This window comes from Lonchura striata, chromosome 2 (assembly GCF_046129695.1).
Source record: "Lonchura striata isolate bLonStr1 chromosome 2, bLonStr1.mat, whole genome shotgun sequence".
Taxonomy (NCBI): domain Eukaryota; kingdom Metazoa; phylum Chordata; class Aves; order Passeriformes; family Estrildidae; genus Lonchura; species Lonchura striata.
In genome coordinates, this window is record NC_134604.1 from 59,606,742 (window position 1) to 59,623,599 (window position 16,858).

Consider the following 16,858-nt stretch of genomic DNA (forward strand, 5'->3'; position numbering starts at 1 on the left):
TTCCCACTTTATTTTTGTAGCAATAATAATTGATCCTATATTCATGTGATTGACAGTATCCTATTGAGCTGTTAAACTGCTGCAATGCTGTGAGCTTGCTAAGATTTTTGCACTCTGATTTTAATAAGAAGCTGGAATATATGAATTTCTGGTGTGTCTACATGTATTGGTTTGCAGTGTTTGGTGATGTGATTCGATTGCCAATAGATGGGTGTGCAGTGCATTTTGAGAGGCAGTTTGGTGTCCCACCTCGGTTATTTATAGCTACTGTTCTGGTCCTCTGTCATACTTACCCCTCCCCTGTCAAAACTTTGGATACCAAAGGGTGTCTTCATTGGCACTGGGAAGCTAGGTGTGAGCCACTGAACCAGGGCCTTAATTTCAGATTAGGGGAAGGGGGAGGGATGCACAGTGGCTTGTGACCAGTACTAATGAAGACAGGAGCAATATATATCTAAGCAATACTTGAAAAGATTGAGATTAGTCAGGAGTTTTCAGCAATAAGTGCAGCTGTTGTTGCTTAATGGCATTTCACAATGTCTGGCTACTGGTTAGAATCAGTAATAACTGTGGCAGGAGGATGGACATAACGTGCCAAGCCTCGGGTGGGTTTATCATTATTTAATCTGTATTATAATCTCATGCTATATAATAAGAAATAATCTGTGGTTTGTATTTGCCCAAATAAGATTTCTGTGTCCACTCAAACCTGGAAATTTCAGCAGAATGCTGATAGCTGTTTGAGCCAGGGTTGTATTATGATTTAATGACTTTTCTTGGCTTCATTGGATGACCTGGCTTAGAAAAACATTTTGAAGTAATAAAGCATCTGTTTGGCTCCAAACTAATGAGAGAAGCATTGCGCTTTGCATAAACTGTTCTTTAGGAAAAGCCATGGAGACCTACTAATAAACCTTATTAAATAGCTTAAGCAAGATTTAAGGAAACAGAAAACAAAGAAACTATTCCCTTCCATGTGAAGTGAGTACATTACAAAAAAAAAAAAAAAAAAAAAAGGCAAGCGCAAAAGGTTTTTGCCTCCCCTCCATGTGACTTGCAGCCTGCTGCACTTCAGTTACGTCGCCTCTGAGATATGTTAAAGTGCAGCTCAGTTTAATGAAGGAGTGGATAGGACAATTCTAGGCTAGAGGCAATTTACGGCAAGGACTGGGTAAGTAAGTGCAGCTGTAGATAAATGTTTACTAATATTGTCCAAATGTTGTAATGTCTAGCTTATAGCATTTAAAAGAAAAATCAGAGTTACCATTTTTAAGTGGTCCTTTCTTGGTTTTATTTAATTTGCAAGTGTTGGTGGTACATACTATGTAATAGATTAATGCATAATACTGATAAAGGATTTAGTTTTATTTTTCAGACTTTCTACAACAAAACAAATAACTTTCCTTATTTTCTTGTACTTGTTTTAAATTCTTTGCCATGTATGTCACTGCTTTGTCTATTTTAATGCAGTGCTCAAAATAATTTCAGTAGGAGTTAGCTGATAGTTTCTGCTGCCTTCCTGTTATTTTGATTATTTTTCTGCTGTTTAGGGAGAGGGGAGAGCAGCTTGTACTCTGAACCTCCCTGGTACAGTATTTTCAGATTTCTAGAATCCAACTCCAGAGCACTGAAAAATTCCCAGCATCAACTTGTTCCAGGAATTCATTCAATTGTCCTAGTAGGGTATGATTTCAACTGTTTGCTTTTGTTCCCTGTGTGTTTTTATAAAGACTTGTATGTGTTCTTATACTGAGTTGATATAGTTGGATATAAAAAGTGCTGTTCTAAATTTTTGTGTGCATATATTTATGGAAATACATTATCAATATACAAGATAGTGAAATATGATGACAGCTTTTGTGGTTGTTTGAGACTTCCAGGCATTTGATTTTGATATGTTTTTGTCTCTAGCAATTGGAATGGACCTTGCAGTTGCTATGATGCAGTTATGAAATAGGATTGCAGTCTTAGTCAAATAGTAATTTACAGAATGGCTGTTCTAGCATTTCAGTGCCTGCCATTTGAGCATTTGAATCTCAGTGCATAGACAAAGAGCTGAGAAGGGGTAATGATCAATGTAGATTCCAGAGACCTTTTCCCAAACCTGATTTGAAACTTGGGAACTGTACAAGGAAAAGCAAACTCTTTTGTTGCTGGTAGTGCATTAAAGAAAATATTTATAAGTGTTTAGGATCTTGCCTTGTAGGGCGTGTCATCCTCTTGCATCACCTCAGGGGGAAGAGTGCATTAAGTATCATAGCCTGTCGTGATTTTTACTTATCTGGATTAATCAGGATGTGTTATCTGTTTCAGATAATCACTCCATTTAGGAGGCTAATATTGTGTGCTGAGAACAGAAAAGAAATGGAGGACTGGATAAGCTCTCTGAAGTCCGTTCAGTCCAGAGAACACTATGAGGTAAGCTGACATCCCTCTTGGAGCAACCTAGCTCAGCAGATCAAGCTACAGGACACGGAACTGGAGTATTCACCCTCCTTAGTGTGAAAAGTGTGTCTAATGTCAGAGTGAAGCTTCATCTTAAGAACTTCACTAGCAAAAGGAGAGCTTATCATCACACTTCGGTTTAGAATTTTGGAGGGAGAGCAGGTTAAATACCCTTTGGAAAATCCTTTTGGGGAGCATTTCACTGTCGTCCCCTGTAATATGGAACCGTGCGTAATGTCAGTGACCGTAGCTGTGTTCTGTACTTGCAAATTTGTCTTAACTTCTCCTTTACTAGACCGCACAGTTTAATGTGGAACATTTCTCAGGGATGCATAACTGGTACGCCTGCTCCCACGCCCGACCCACCTTCTGTAACGTGTGCAGAGAGAGCCTCTCTGGAGTCACTTCTCACGGCCTGTCCTGCGAAGGTAAAATGATTGCTTCCCCTTGGTTATCATGCTCGGTGTGTAGACAGATGGCTGCAAGTTCAGTATGAGTAATGATCCTGAAAATAATGAGAAACAAAAGAGCCCGAAGGGAGAAAACTCTATATGAGAGTGACCCTCCTCTGGGCAGAGGGACTGCTAAGGATCTGCCTCACCTTCCTGTTGCTACAGGTGCCTTTTTCAATAGAACATTTCTCTCTGTTGCAGCAACCAGTTTGGAGTGTACAGGGTGGAGGGTTTGAAAAGATAGAATTTATATGATTTGCACATCAAAAATGTGGAACAAAATAGTCTTAATGCATAGAATCAGCATTTCTTAGGGGAAAAAAAATCATTATGGTATTTTCTGCCCCAAATCTAAAAGCATTCTTAACACTGAACAGAGTGTTATGACCCTTGCCTTCCAGTTCTTGTTTTCTCTATTGCTGCTGCCTGATCCTGCAGTACACACTGATTTACTGCTTTAAAAATTCTCTCATGCTGTGAAAGGGCAGAGATGTAGAAGATGACTGCATTTGATGGCTCAACAGGGGAAATCCAGTACAAAGAAAAAGGAAATGTGGCTAAGTCTTCATCATTTAGCTAGAAATTATATTTAATTAACAAATAATTATAATATGCCTGAAACAGCTTATTTTTTTATTCCTGCAAGTTCTGTGGAAAAATGGTAATGAGTCTCCTTGTGTTAGGAGACAGCAGAAAATAAAGCATCTTTGTGACCTTATGAGATATATGAAACGTAGAAATATTTAATTACTAAAATAGCTGACTGCCCAGAAAAGAGTTACAGTTACACCATTCATAATTTGATTTCTTTAGATGTATGTAACCCAACTGCAAATGCATTTCTGTTATTGATGCTGTTATGATACTTGAGGATAATAATATGTATTAAGGAAATCTTACAAAGGGAACATTAAACCATTGTCCTGAATTGTCCATGCTTTTAATGGAGCTAATGGTGCAGTTGCCAAGGAACAGGACAAACCTCTTTTGTAGAAATTAGAAGTAGCATGGTTACTTCCAGCCTCTTCGGTGTATGTTTTCCACTGTGAATAAGTCCTTTGGACAGTTTAAAGGCAATTATGGTATTCTCAATGTCTGATATTGACAGATGGGAGTATCATGTACTTAACTAAAATGCAGTTGTATTGCCTTTGTGTACAAATACAGTTACGTTTGCTCAGACAAAGGAAAGGAACGACTTTCATAAAGAATTTATCCATTCCTAAGTTAATATTATCGCTACTTTAAAAGGATAATTTATCAAAAATTATCAATGTTAATGTCTGTAGTTCACAGTTTTATGTCTTTCCAGTGTCTAATTTTGCATCTAAGTATGTTTTTAATATACAGGGCGCTGGCATTGACTTTACATTGGGAAGTTCCCATAATTTCCAGATTTGGAGTTTGTCAGCTTTCTGTATAACTTATGACAAACTAATGCTACATTTATCCACATTTCTGATACCAGTTTTTAAAAATAGATTGTGAAAGTGACTTGGAATTCCTTTCACTCTTCCGCAGTTTCATAATCATGTATGACCTGGAATGTTTTATATGTAGATATTATGATACTCTTTTGTCTATTAATAAGTTTACCTCCTCTTACTTCTTAGCTTCTATTTTATATCTATTTTCTTATTTTTTAAAATAAAATAAGATCTTTAGTTATATATCTAGTCTAAATAATTTGACATTTGACTCTTTTACTGTAATACTTTATACTCTGCAATTATGTATACTTTTCCCTGCAATTATGTATACACGTTAAAACCCATCATCCTTAATTTCTTCATCTAAAAAAAAGAATTTTTGTTTGATACTTGCTTCTGCTATGTGCACTTCTAATGCATTTAATCATCAATTTTTTTCTTTAGTTTACCTGTAGTAGCAGTCTATAAAGTTTGAGAGGACAATCTGGAAAGTTTGGAGTCTTAACATTCCCCAGATTTGTTCTGTGCTGCTTTTCCCCGTTACATAATTAAAAAAAATCTGTTTAAATATTCATGCCTGGCTTTTCAAACCTCCAGTACTGCTTTATAGTGGGAATCCATTTATATCTATACAAAATTCAATTATTTGTGTGGTCATTGATCCCAGGCTACTCTATTATGCCTTGTATTGAAAAGCATGAGAGGCTCTTTCAAGAGGTAATTGAGCTCTTCCTCCTGTTAGTGTGTTGGGTTACTGGCACACCAAATTGTCTTGAAAGTAGCTTAGAGTTATTGGGGTCTGATTCTTGACTCTTAACTATAGATAAAAATAAACCCCATTGATGATATCTTGCAGTTTTGATAGTTTAGTTGTCCTGTAATATTTTATTCTCTTAAAATTGCTGATTTCCTGCGCAACTGCTTTTTTAAAAGTCTGACCACAAACCAAGCCTCATTTCTTTTGGGGATGATGGGTGGCTTTTTCTTCAGGGCACCTTCCATCCCAGCAACCTTTGGCAAAGGTTGGCCAAATTAATTGCAGGCCACCCTGAAGACACTCCTAAGTCTTGTGGAAACAAGTGTAGAAAAAGACAGTAGGTTAATACATTTGCTAGGTAAAAGATTAATGTAAACTTATACCTTTTTAGAAGTCAAAGAACTGATATGTATATCAATCTCAAGATGTAAGTTATAACAAGCCAGGCTTCATTTTTGCTACTACTCAACAAGCAACTGACTTCTAAAAAAAAAAAAAAAAAATCAGACTTTCCTTTGAGATGCAACGCTGTTCTTCCAATAGGTCCTTTCTTTTGTCTTCTCAAAAGATAATCTACTTTTCTGATGTTATCTCTGTGTTGTGTTGCTCTAGCTAAATGACTGCTCTCTGCAATGTTCATCTAGTCTTTACTAGGACAGAGTAATTATGATCTCTGTGCCTTGCTTTAGGAATTATTCCAAATCAGCTGAATCAAGAAAGGGTTTTGATTTTTATGCTCCTCAGAATTTAGCTTCAATATGGAATATTTAGGCAAAGAAGCTTAAAGAATAATATATCATTATCTACAGAAACTCTTCCACAGCTCTGTTACCTCAGTTACTCTGCATCAATACTGCATTTCTATCTAAGTCATTGCCAGTAGAACACTGCATTTATGATTATGCTCAGAAGTTTATTTTTTCATGTGGCATTTTGTTTATCATGACAAAATCTTGATTGTTGAATATCAAGTATAGCTAATAAGTGGGAGAAACCTCTCTCTTAAACTGCATTCTCCTGTGACGAATCACACAAACAATGTTGTAAGAACACTTTAGGATGATGAAGTCAATCAGTAAGAAAATACTGGGATTAAATTACCTCTGCAAATGCACTTTGTGCACTTTGCCTTTTTCCATTATGGCTGTGGGCTTTTGCCCACAAAACCCTGTTGTTCTTACCCATTGCCCAGGGAATTGTATGGATACTGCTTGCACAGTCATTTCCTCTGATACTTTTTCCACATTTTCTGTACAGTCTGGAGAGTCAATAGTGAATGAAGCAACAAGAAAGGGAAGGGATGTTGTTAAAGAATGAAGGAGTAGTAGAAAACTGTTCTGTGACTTTATATCACGTGTACATTTCTGTGATGCTGGGGAAAAAATTTAAATAAGATTTTTGATCAAATCAGTAGTTCTGCATTCTTTATAACCGGCAGCCTGTATCACAGAAATGCTGTTTTCTATCACTGCAAAAATCAGTTGAAGCTGTTCTGAAGTTCCTGATTCTTTGCAGATATACAGTATTGAAAAAAAAGTCTTAATTGTAGTAGTAGTAGTATTACCAGGCATAACAGCAACAATAATAATAATAATAATTTTAAAAGGCCAGGAAGAAATTAATATTGATGGCTAAAAATCAGTATTACATTAGATTTTTCCTTTTAGAATAAGGCAAATACCTGTTGAGAATTATTATGAGGCAGAGTATGGCACAGGCCCATACTTATTGAGAACCATCCATTACATGCACTGACTGAGGGTCCTGTTCTCTTAGAGTGTATGGTCATACAACCGATGACTGCACACCTGCAGAAACTACATTGCAATGTTAATTTTCCTGAGTAATTTAACTTTTCTCATATTTTAGCTTTCATTGGCAAGGTAATGGCAGTTGATTTCTAGCCATATGTCTGCATATTTTCCAAAAGATTTCAGGTATCAGACTGATTAATGAATGGGATTCAGTGTAATCTGAGACAAAATAAGTTAGGTCATAGTGGTAACTAATATTGAGGTTTGATTTAAAATTTTCTTTTCTTTGCTTGCAAGTTATATCTGTATCTTAAGATTATTGTTGTTTGTAATATTTAATATTCAGACTAACAAAAATTGTTGTTTCATGACACTGAGGTTGCAGGGGGGTGACCCAAAGAGTCTGATCTGAGATTTGGTTGGTAGGTTATTTATAGTACTTAAAAAACAAATGTTACTTGTCACTTGCCATCTATTGAGTGGCTTTCTGCAGCTCTTCAGAGCCTGGAATTGATTTTGTCCTTGCCTTGTTGAGAATAAAGCTGAATACAGGGTTCCTGAGATCAAGTTCTATCATAGCTCAGTAGGGTTTGAACATTCTATTACTTTGTAATTTTCTATTCCTCCTCATCCCTGATTTGTTGTATTTTGATCTATGTGTCAAAGCAAATGCTTATCATTTATGAGTAGAGAGCTGAATTCAGTGGCATATCTTCTCTGAAACATTCAAATGGTGAAAACTGCTCATTGTCCATCACTTGAAAATACAACCTTTATTTCTGTGCTTCTGTGAGATCCAGCTTCATTAGATATTTGGAACCAGCTTAGGTTGGCAAACACACAATGTGATGCTGAGCTGTTTAGAAAAAATGAGTCTACCCTGTTAGTTGACAGTTATGGGATATTTGCATAGTTATGGGATTTACTTTGAGTCTGCATTGGTCTTGCTGCAACAAGTCCATGCCTTTCTTAGGATGGAAGCCATTGACCTATTTGAGTGAGTCCATAGGAATACCATGGAGATGATGAGAGGGCTGGAGCACCTCTCCAGTGAGGAAAGGCTGAGAGCTGGCATTGTTCAGCCTGGAAAAAAGAAGGCTTTGGGGTGATGTAATTGCAGCCTTCCAGTACCTGGAGGAAGCCTGCAAGAAAGATGGAGAGAGACTTTTTACACTGTCATGTAGGGATAGGACAAGGGGAAATGTCTTCAAACTGTGAGTAGGTTGAGATTAGATAGTAGAAAAAAATTCTTTACTGTGATGGTGGTGAGACACTGGTTGCCCAGAGAAGTCGTGAACACTCCATCCCTGGAAGTGTTCAAGGCCAGTTTGGATGGAGCTCTGGTCTAATAAAAGATGTTCCAGTCCACAGCAGGGGGAGCTGGAACTAAATTACCTTTAAATGTCTCTTTCAATCCAAATAATTCTATGATTATATGAATGCTGCTTTTTGAAATGACTGGGAGAGTTACTGTAAAAGCAATGAAACTTCTTTGTTTTCTTTCCTTCTCGTTCTTTCTAGAAAGTAAAAGAGTGAGAGCTGAACACTTACTTTCAAACATCTCCCAGAACAGTGAGGATTGCTCTCAAACTCAGATGTTGCTTACATAGTCTCAATTCACTTTTTAAATTGATCTGGCAATAGATCAGTGGAATTAAAATGGAAAATTTATTATTCACAAGACATTTTGTACCATGGCTTAATGTTTTTTAATGGTAGATAAGTGATGGGCCAAAGCCTTGATAATTTCCTGTCAAATATTTGTTTGAAAAGAGACTACTACTTCTGATCTACTGGCTAGTTCTCATAAACCTTTAATGGTCTTTGCCAAAATAATTTATATAATGCACTCTAAATAGAATTACATCATGGACTTCCAGTAGAAGAAATACCCATGGTTTGGGTGCACCAGTCTGTTTGGTCTAATATGGTATTATTAGGTAGGCATATTAATTGAGTTAAGAAAATTCAAATAGTTGTTAGGTTGTCAGAATGTCTGCCTAACTACACACTTGGTCTGGGTATTCCAACTAGCAGACTTTTCAAAAAGATTGCAATAACAAGTAAGAGTCTTCTTGGTGTGATATAGGCTCTTGGAAAAATTTGTAATTCCCAGTATCCTGAATAAAAATATCACCATGTAAACCCTTTACTTTCTCATGTTCTGAGAAAAGTAGGCCCAGCATGGTGCCCCAAAGGCATCTTTTGAGCATAGAAACAGAGCTCCTGATTCAAAATACTTTTGTAAAACTGTCTCCCATGACTTCCTACAAATTTGAGTTGGATATCTGAGTCATGTTACCAGAGGAATGGAAAAGGCAAACCCATAATTAAAGATATATTGTACCTCACATGTGATAAAATGGGATCTAATGTGGGCTTCAGGGCACATTTAGCATGGGCCACAGCTAAGCAGTTAAAGAGTTAAATCTGGGGAAATTATAAACTGAATTTTCCTTTAGTTGTTCTGTGTCATGCATGCAACACTAAGTGACATGTACTTAGCTATTTTATGGGATATCTGTGTTTAATTTTTTAAAAAGGTGTGTATCACTGAAATACAGCAAATAACACAGGATATATATGTTTATCTGTGTCTTGCAGTGTGTAAATTTAAAGCACATAAAAGATGTGCTGTCCGAGCAACAAATAACTGCAAATGGACTACATTAGCCTCAATTGGAAAAGACATCATTGAAGATGAAGATGGTGTAAGTACTACCCATACGGTATTACGGTATTTTCCAAAGCTGTTTCTTCTTTAGGGGGGGAAAAAAAAATGCCCAACCACAGAAATATTGCCATGTGACCCATTGAAGTTAATGGTAGGTGGCTATTTTCCTGAACTCTGTTCAAAGATTAATGTGGTATTTAGAACAAAAGTTGCATTCCTATCTCACAAGTCTAGCAACTGTGGGCACTAGATTGTAGATGTATTACAAGGTTTTAAAGGCCACATGCAGAGAAACTCCGCAGCTGGAGAATTGCTCCCAGAAGTTCCTACTGCTCTTAAGCAAAGGTGGTATCTTGCACTGTTAACATGCTGTTTTGGCAATGTATTTTTGTCCTCTTTTCCTGGAGCAGTTCCCCAGGAGGCCCGTTTGGAATCCACTGAATTGGGAGGGGATTTTGGTAATGAAAGCAGGAATTTTAAAATTAGCAGGAGAAACAAAAGAAGCTTTTGAGAGGTTGACTGTGATAAATGGACTATTTTTACAAACACAGCTGTGTATGAAACACTGGTGTGAAGCTTCTTCTTAGAAGGCTGGTAGTAAATTGAGCACCTGAGTATCCTGAGTAGCCCATGGTATTAATGGGACAAAGAGTGCACTGAGTAAAGCTTTGCACTGTATTTGGGATTGTTTTAGAGAGCCATGACTTACCAGCCATGGTGAGCAGTTAAATGAAGTGACAGAGGAATTCTGCTGTCCTGCCTATTCTTATGAATTTCAGGAATTTTTAATTGGTTTCTGTCATGTACTCAATGTAACTGTGTGGGAATTTGTTTGTATGACAGTCTCTGGACTTAATTGCCCTGCTGTGTTATGGTTTATTGCTACCATGAGTGAGCCAGGTCTCCCTTCTTCGTGTCATGTTTTCTGCCTATTATGTGGAACACCAGAGTGGTCTGTTAATTGCAGTTGCCTTCTGAGCATCAGTGTCCTTTATCCTGGCTGACCAGCATACCTTTTTCTTTGATGAAAGGGTACAGCTGTGAGAAATAGTTTAAATCCACCTATATTTGAGGGACAAAAGCCTTTAATTTCCTTTTCTGGGTACTTAACTCTAATGACTCCTTCTCCACAGATAGCTATGCCTCACCAGTGGTTAGAGGGAAACCTGCCCGTCAGTGCCAAATGCGCAGTCTGCGACAAGACTTGTGGCAGTGTTCTACGCCTGCAGGATTGGAAGTGCCTTTGGTGTAAAGCTATGGTAGGTGTGCTGAGCCACATCCAAGCATCTTGCAGTTCAACCGCTTTAGTGTTTGCCATTATTTTTGTTTTGTTATTCCACAACCTGCTTTTGGATTAAGTAGGAGCAGGCAGCTTCTGCAAACTCAGGTCTCTCTAGCATTCAGAATTTCTGATGGCCGTCCTACTTGCACAATCAATTTCAAATACACTCACAGATGCAGCTTTTCTTTAATAGGTGTTGTCATTTCCAGTGAATTTCTCTGCTTTTTTCTAGCTGTTAACTGAATGTTCAGGTGCCTGTTCCTTATGCATAATAATCATATGTTACTTCTTGGTATTTTTTATTTTAGCTATTGCTCTGTTGTTCTTTTAATAATATGTTATATTCATATTTATCAATATTAATGTAGTAACGTGTTTATTAGTGCAAAATCTTGACTTTCTCTTCTTCAGGGCAATCTGTAGGTTGCTGATTGAAATTCTCTAACTCACTACTGCTGTTTCCTCAATATATCATTTTTTCTGAATTATATCCACTTGTCTAAAAAGATGAGTTTCTTATGCAAGGCAGTAGTTTATTTATTTTTGAAGCTTCTGGCATATAGATGTCCAAGGTTCTGTGAATGAGCCATAGAAAATGATTGGCATCTCCAGAGGTAACTTGAAATTTAGATGAAATGCTACCACCTCTGCATGTGTCTCTATTTCCAATGTCTGAGGAAAAGACCTTTGCAATATGGGGTTTATGTGACCCAACATTGGGAGATGGGTCTGGCTTGGTAGATGTGCTATTTTAATGCAGATATGTCTTCCAGAATGGCCCCAGTGGACCGGGCAAGTTCAGAGTTATTGTTTTGCCTGCTGTCATCAGCACAGATGCTGGGAGTTTGCTTCTTCCTTCCTTGTGGATGAGGGCAAGTGATTCCCTTGAAAGGATGATTCTTATCTGCTATAGGGGTAGCTGAAGTTCTCCAAAAGAATGTGTTGTTGAATTAGTAACAAGGCTCTGTGGTTGAACACTTGGGGTTTTTACTAGTCTCACTCCTTTTCCCTCCACACCTAAATATTGAGTCCATTTTTGTTACATAGATAACATAGTATCAGTTGTATTTTCACCTCAAAATTCCACTGAAGGAAAACAATTTTGTCTCTTTTGTAGGTTCACACGGCCTGTAAAGATCTGTACCCTCGTAAATGTCCACTTGGCCAATGTAAGGTATCGATCATCCCTCCAACAGCACTAAACAGTATAGACTCTGATGGTACGTAGTACTGTAGTGTGTTCAGTGGTACCTCTGTGGTACCTCAATAGGCTGCCACTACCTATTGAGATCCATGCAAATAAACAAGGCTAAAATCCTTCTGCTGAGCAGGTGAATGCTGTCTGCAAATTTAGAGAGAAGTATAATTTTCTGTGCAGGTTTTTAGAGAGTTATTCAACTGTCATGTTTTTAAAGTTGCCCCAGGAGAAATTTACTTCCATTTTACTTATGACCCTTAGAAAAATCTCAAGTGAATGATCGGAGTCCTTAGATGAAGAGGGCTGACGCCAGCCTGGCATACACCACTCCTTCTGTGACTTCTCAAATTTTGGATAATTTTGCATTATGCAGAGATAAGTTAGCTGAACAGCTCGGATCCAACAACTACTTTACCAGGCTTAAGGGAGGAATTGCTTCCATAGCTTCTCTAATTTATTTTTTTTTAAAGATAAGCAGTGTAAAAATTCTGCAATGCACAGATAAAACCCAGCAAATTCTCAAAACTCAGAGATGCTTTTTGATGGTCCAGGATAGAGACACATCAACAGTGGGAAATGGCACTTCAAGGCAGAGAGTGGATTTAAAAAAGAAGTATCACAAAATTTTATAGTTTTTGTCAATGGTAAAGTAGACCAACATCTTGAATGCAATTAAATGAATTTTGTTACATGAAGTTAGTAGAAGTGATTGTGTATGCTATATGTATTCACTCTATTTATTTGTTTTGTGGTGTCTTAGACATCATGCTGTCATTTATTGCTCATGCCAGGAAGATTGTTCAATATGTGAAATTAGTTTTCTTGGCATTTAAATTAATTAATCAAACCTTATTTGAAATTAGACATTATGATAATGTGGAATTAAATTAGCATCCCTTAATGAAATTTTTTATTTGTAGCTTTAGTATTTTTTTTAGTAATTGAAAACAACATAATCATTTTAATCCTGCCGGAGACAAATGTCAAAACCTATACATGTGATGTCTGGCTTTGGAGTGTTGCTGGGAAACCATTACCTCCATGGACTGGTCATGTTAGTGACAACAGTGTCCATTAGTGCTGCTGACTAAAGACCTTGTAGAGAGCCTGCTGTAATTAGTTAAGACCTGCACTGGCCTTAATAAGCTTTGAATCACAGCTGAAGGTCTTCTGTTGTTCAGTGATTCTGTTATACTGAATAGTATAACCTTAGTCTGAAAAAAGGCTCCTATGGGAAGTCTTGCCTGGGAGGAACTGAGTACAAGTAACTTTTAAAATCTGTGAGTACTCTTAAAAAGCTCATACAGATATGAATGATCCAGTTCAACCCAGTAAAGTTAAAGCAAAATAAGATTGAAAACCAAACACTTGTAACTGAAATATATATATTCAATTATGTGTTAATCTGTGAAGATGAGACTTCGTAAGTATTCTAAAAGGTTAATAGCACTTGAAAAACAATAAAGCTATTGTCTTCAGGATTTTACTAAATATAGGCACTGAAAATACCAGAAACAAACAAACAAAAAAAGAATTGGTAAATCTTATGCAATTATGTTTTCTTTGCAGGACTAATACTCAATTTAGCATTTATATTTTGCATGAAAAAAATGTACTCCTTTTGTCCTTCATCCCTATCTTCCTCTTTCCCATTATTTCTTTTTGTGTTGTTCATATTAGGAAACCTTATTTATTTCATTCTTTCTAACTATGTTTACAGGTTTCTGGAAAGCCACATGCCCGCCATCCTGTGCCAGTCCTCTTTTAGTTTTTGTTAACTCAAAGAGTGGAGACAATCAGGGAGTAAAGTTTCTTCGTCGATTCAAACAGTCGTTAAATCCAGCTCAGGTCTTCGATTTAATGAATGGAGGACCTCACTTAGGGTAATGACCTTGGAAACCTTGAGCAAGCCTTTCCACAAGGGAATTAGGTGCAAAGTATAGTGTTGTGTTCCCTTGCTTGATACTGTTATATCCCCTTGTTGCTGTAATTCTGTCACCAATATCTACTCTGGCTTCCTAATTAAAATCTAAGGGACAACAGAGTTTCAAAATAAATTCCAGTGCATGAAGGGTTTGTAGGATAACAGTTTCCTTCTAGAAAGCTCAAAAATTCAAAACCAAAAGCACTCGGCCAGCTTTGACTTCTGTTAACTGGTAAGGCTCAAAACTGTTACAGATGTTCAGATGTTTTCCTGTATCACAGGAACTTTGATTTTGCCTTTTGCACAGTTGCCCAGGTTCTTTTCTTCCATTTCACATGCATAATTCTGATATTCCTCTGACCTTTTTGTATGTAGCTGTGGAATAAGACTATTGTTTAAATGTGCTCTGTACCTTTTAAAATTATGAACACAAATGTCAGCAGCGGGGTCTGCAGTGGGTTAACAGACAAGTACATGAAAAATTTTTCATTTGAAAAGTAAACCCAAAATATGGTTTAAGCAACATATGCAAATAGTCAAGAAAATTATCATCCCTAAGAATTTGGATCAAGAACACAATTAAAACCACCAGGCTCCCTGAAATCTAAGAGTGGATTGTTGGAGAGATAGCAATAAAATTTGCATAGTGGTGGCCTCAACTCAATTATTTTTGCACATTCGTTAAGGTAAAATTCATGCCCATATTTCTGTTGCCTAACTCAGTTCCACTCAGATATAGTGATGTGGTTAAATGGCCTAATAATATCAGTTATAGCAACTAGAAGCACTAATTTTTGTACTCCTAAAGATGCAGAATTATCCTTAATGATAAAAAGTAGATGAAGCAAATCCACAAAAAATCAGTTCAAACAACGCATAAATAATACAAATATAATTGATTACAGCTGTGGGTTATAACAATTAGTACTGTGTTATGGACACATAATATTAACTCTAAGTTGTAATATTCTTTTCATCATAACCCTGATAATCTGAGCTGAATCCAAGTCACTTTTAGCTAGCATTTTGTTCATGTAATCATGACATGTAACATTTGTCTTAAATGATTAGACAGTCTTTGAAAGGAGGCAACCTGAAAAATATGTTTGCAAATTCTCTCCCTTCATCTAGCTCTGTCATGACTGAGGTGGCTCACTTTGATTTTGGACAGAAATTTCAGTTCATGTTGGGTGCATTTAAGTACTTCTCCCAAACAGTTTCCAAGGAGAGGTCCTTAGCAGTAGTCCATCAGGTCACACTGATGCTTTCTTTTTTTCTAGTTGATCTAAAAACCAGAAGTGCATGCTATGAGACAGTGTATTTCTAGGGGTTTTCTCCTTTTTCTCAGGATAGGATAAATTGCTCTGGTATCAACATTTTTTCCCCTTAAATGCCTGCTTCTTTTGTTCTGAATAGGTATGTGCCCATCGCATTCAAGTGACTTTATTTTCTCTAGAAAAAATAGAAATACTTTAAAAACTTGTGATCTTGATATGTTGCTTTTTAGAATAGAAATGGTTCAGAAATTATACATATTCTGGGAAATAACATGCATTAAAAATAAATATCTTTGTTGTTATTATTTTAAGAGTTTATACCTTCCAACCTTTTTTTTCTTTTTTTTTTTTTTTAAGTCCCTGTTGTTTTTTTACCTTTTGCCTGCTTCTTCACATCTCATTTCCTTTTCCTCTGTCTTACCTTTTTGCATTTTCTGTCTCTCTTGTCCTCCTTTTCTGTACTATCCATGGAGGTGTTAAAAGTTAGAGAACAGAGGAAGAGCAATACGCAGGGAAAGCAGCATATGGTTTTAAGGATATAATATTAAATACTTGTATTATTTGTCGTATATTGTTATGATCTCCTTATGTTTAAGAATTGCTCTCAATGGTCCTTTAGTTACATTTAGTTAGCCTTGTGGTCACAAAAGCCCACTCATATTGTGGAGCACATCCTGTCATTGTGTCTTACCCTCTTCTTGTGAAAAATCCCCAGTGGTGCATTATGCTTCTGGATGAAGTGAGAAGCATGGAACAGTTGCAATTTTATTACTTAAATTTTTTTAATTAATATTAATAAAATCAGACTTATAAAATCCTGAAAACAATATCAAGGGATTTTTTTTAAGAATAACTTGGCATGTTATTTATCAGAAATGTCAGTATAAGTGGAACATACAGCAACAGATGGGTTGCAGATAGGTTAATTAAATAGATGGTTGTATCCCCATACCCCACAACAATAAAAGGATCATAAAGATGCTGTGCACAATATTTTCTTGTAACAATTGCTAATGAATGTCACTGCTCTCTCGCTAATGGTTGTAACTAGCTCTGCATTTTCTCTGCAGTTTGCGGTTATTTCAGAAGTTTGACAACTTCAGGATTCTTGTGTGTGGTGGCGATGGAAGCGTGGGTTGGGTCTTGTCAGAAATTGATAAGCTCAGCTTGCACAAGCAGGCAAGTGTGCATATTTACTTTCCTTGCCTAGACTGACTAGGCTGAATTTTTTGTGCTTACCTTTTCCTTAACTTGTTTTTTTGTTGTATCTCTGTGTATGGAGCAAAATCAATAGTTACTGTTTAATGAAAGTTTTCACTTTTATAAACTGGACAAGTTTTAGCAGAATAGCACAATTTGATTTACAGGCTTTAGACATCAGCTATGAAATTAACATTTGTTGATTGAAATAACAAGCATTTGTAACCACTTGTATTTTCTTTCTAGTTTTTAATAGTAGGTTTGTTCCTGTGTTGTGTTTCAGTGTCAGTTAGGAGTGTTACCCCTTGGTACTGGAAATGACCTTGCTCGTGTCCTTGGTTGGGGAGGATCCTGTGATGATGATACACAACTTCCTCAGATTTTGGAAAAACTAGAACGAGCCAGCACAAAAATGTTAGACAGGTAAACCTAAATGTGCATATGCATCACTTACTATGAGATTTA

At 36.7% G+C, this 16,858-nt stretch overlaps 1 protein-coding gene across 5 annotated transcripts in view; it reads left to right on the plus strand.

The window, feature by feature from the left end:
* Nucleotides 1-16,858, plus strand: part of DGKH (diacylglycerol kinase eta) — a 153,649-nt gene that overhangs the window by 91,925 nt on the left and 44,866 nt on the right. For 2 of the 5 annotated variants that reach the window (XM_021530816.3, XM_021530817.3), the window contains exons 5-12: nucleotides 2,314-2,418; nucleotides 2,741-2,873; nucleotides 9,443-9,549; nucleotides 10,646-10,771; nucleotides 11,912-12,014; nucleotides 13,713-13,875; nucleotides 16,264-16,372; nucleotides 16,677-16,816. In XM_021530816.3, coding sequence (XP_021386491.2) covers nucleotides 2,314-2,418; nucleotides 2,741-2,873; nucleotides 9,443-9,549; nucleotides 10,646-10,771; nucleotides 11,912-12,014; nucleotides 13,713-13,875; nucleotides 16,264-16,372; nucleotides 16,677-16,816 — 986 coding nt within the window. Of the gene's footprint in view, nucleotides 1-1,019; nucleotides 1,684-2,312; nucleotides 2,419-2,740; nucleotides 2,874-9,442; nucleotides 9,550-10,645; nucleotides 10,772-11,911; nucleotides 12,015-13,712; nucleotides 13,876-16,263; nucleotides 16,373-16,676; nucleotides 16,817-16,858 lie in introns of those variants that run through there. The other 3 variants (XM_021530818.3, XM_021530819.3, XM_021530820.3) reach the window with 3 other exon arrangements.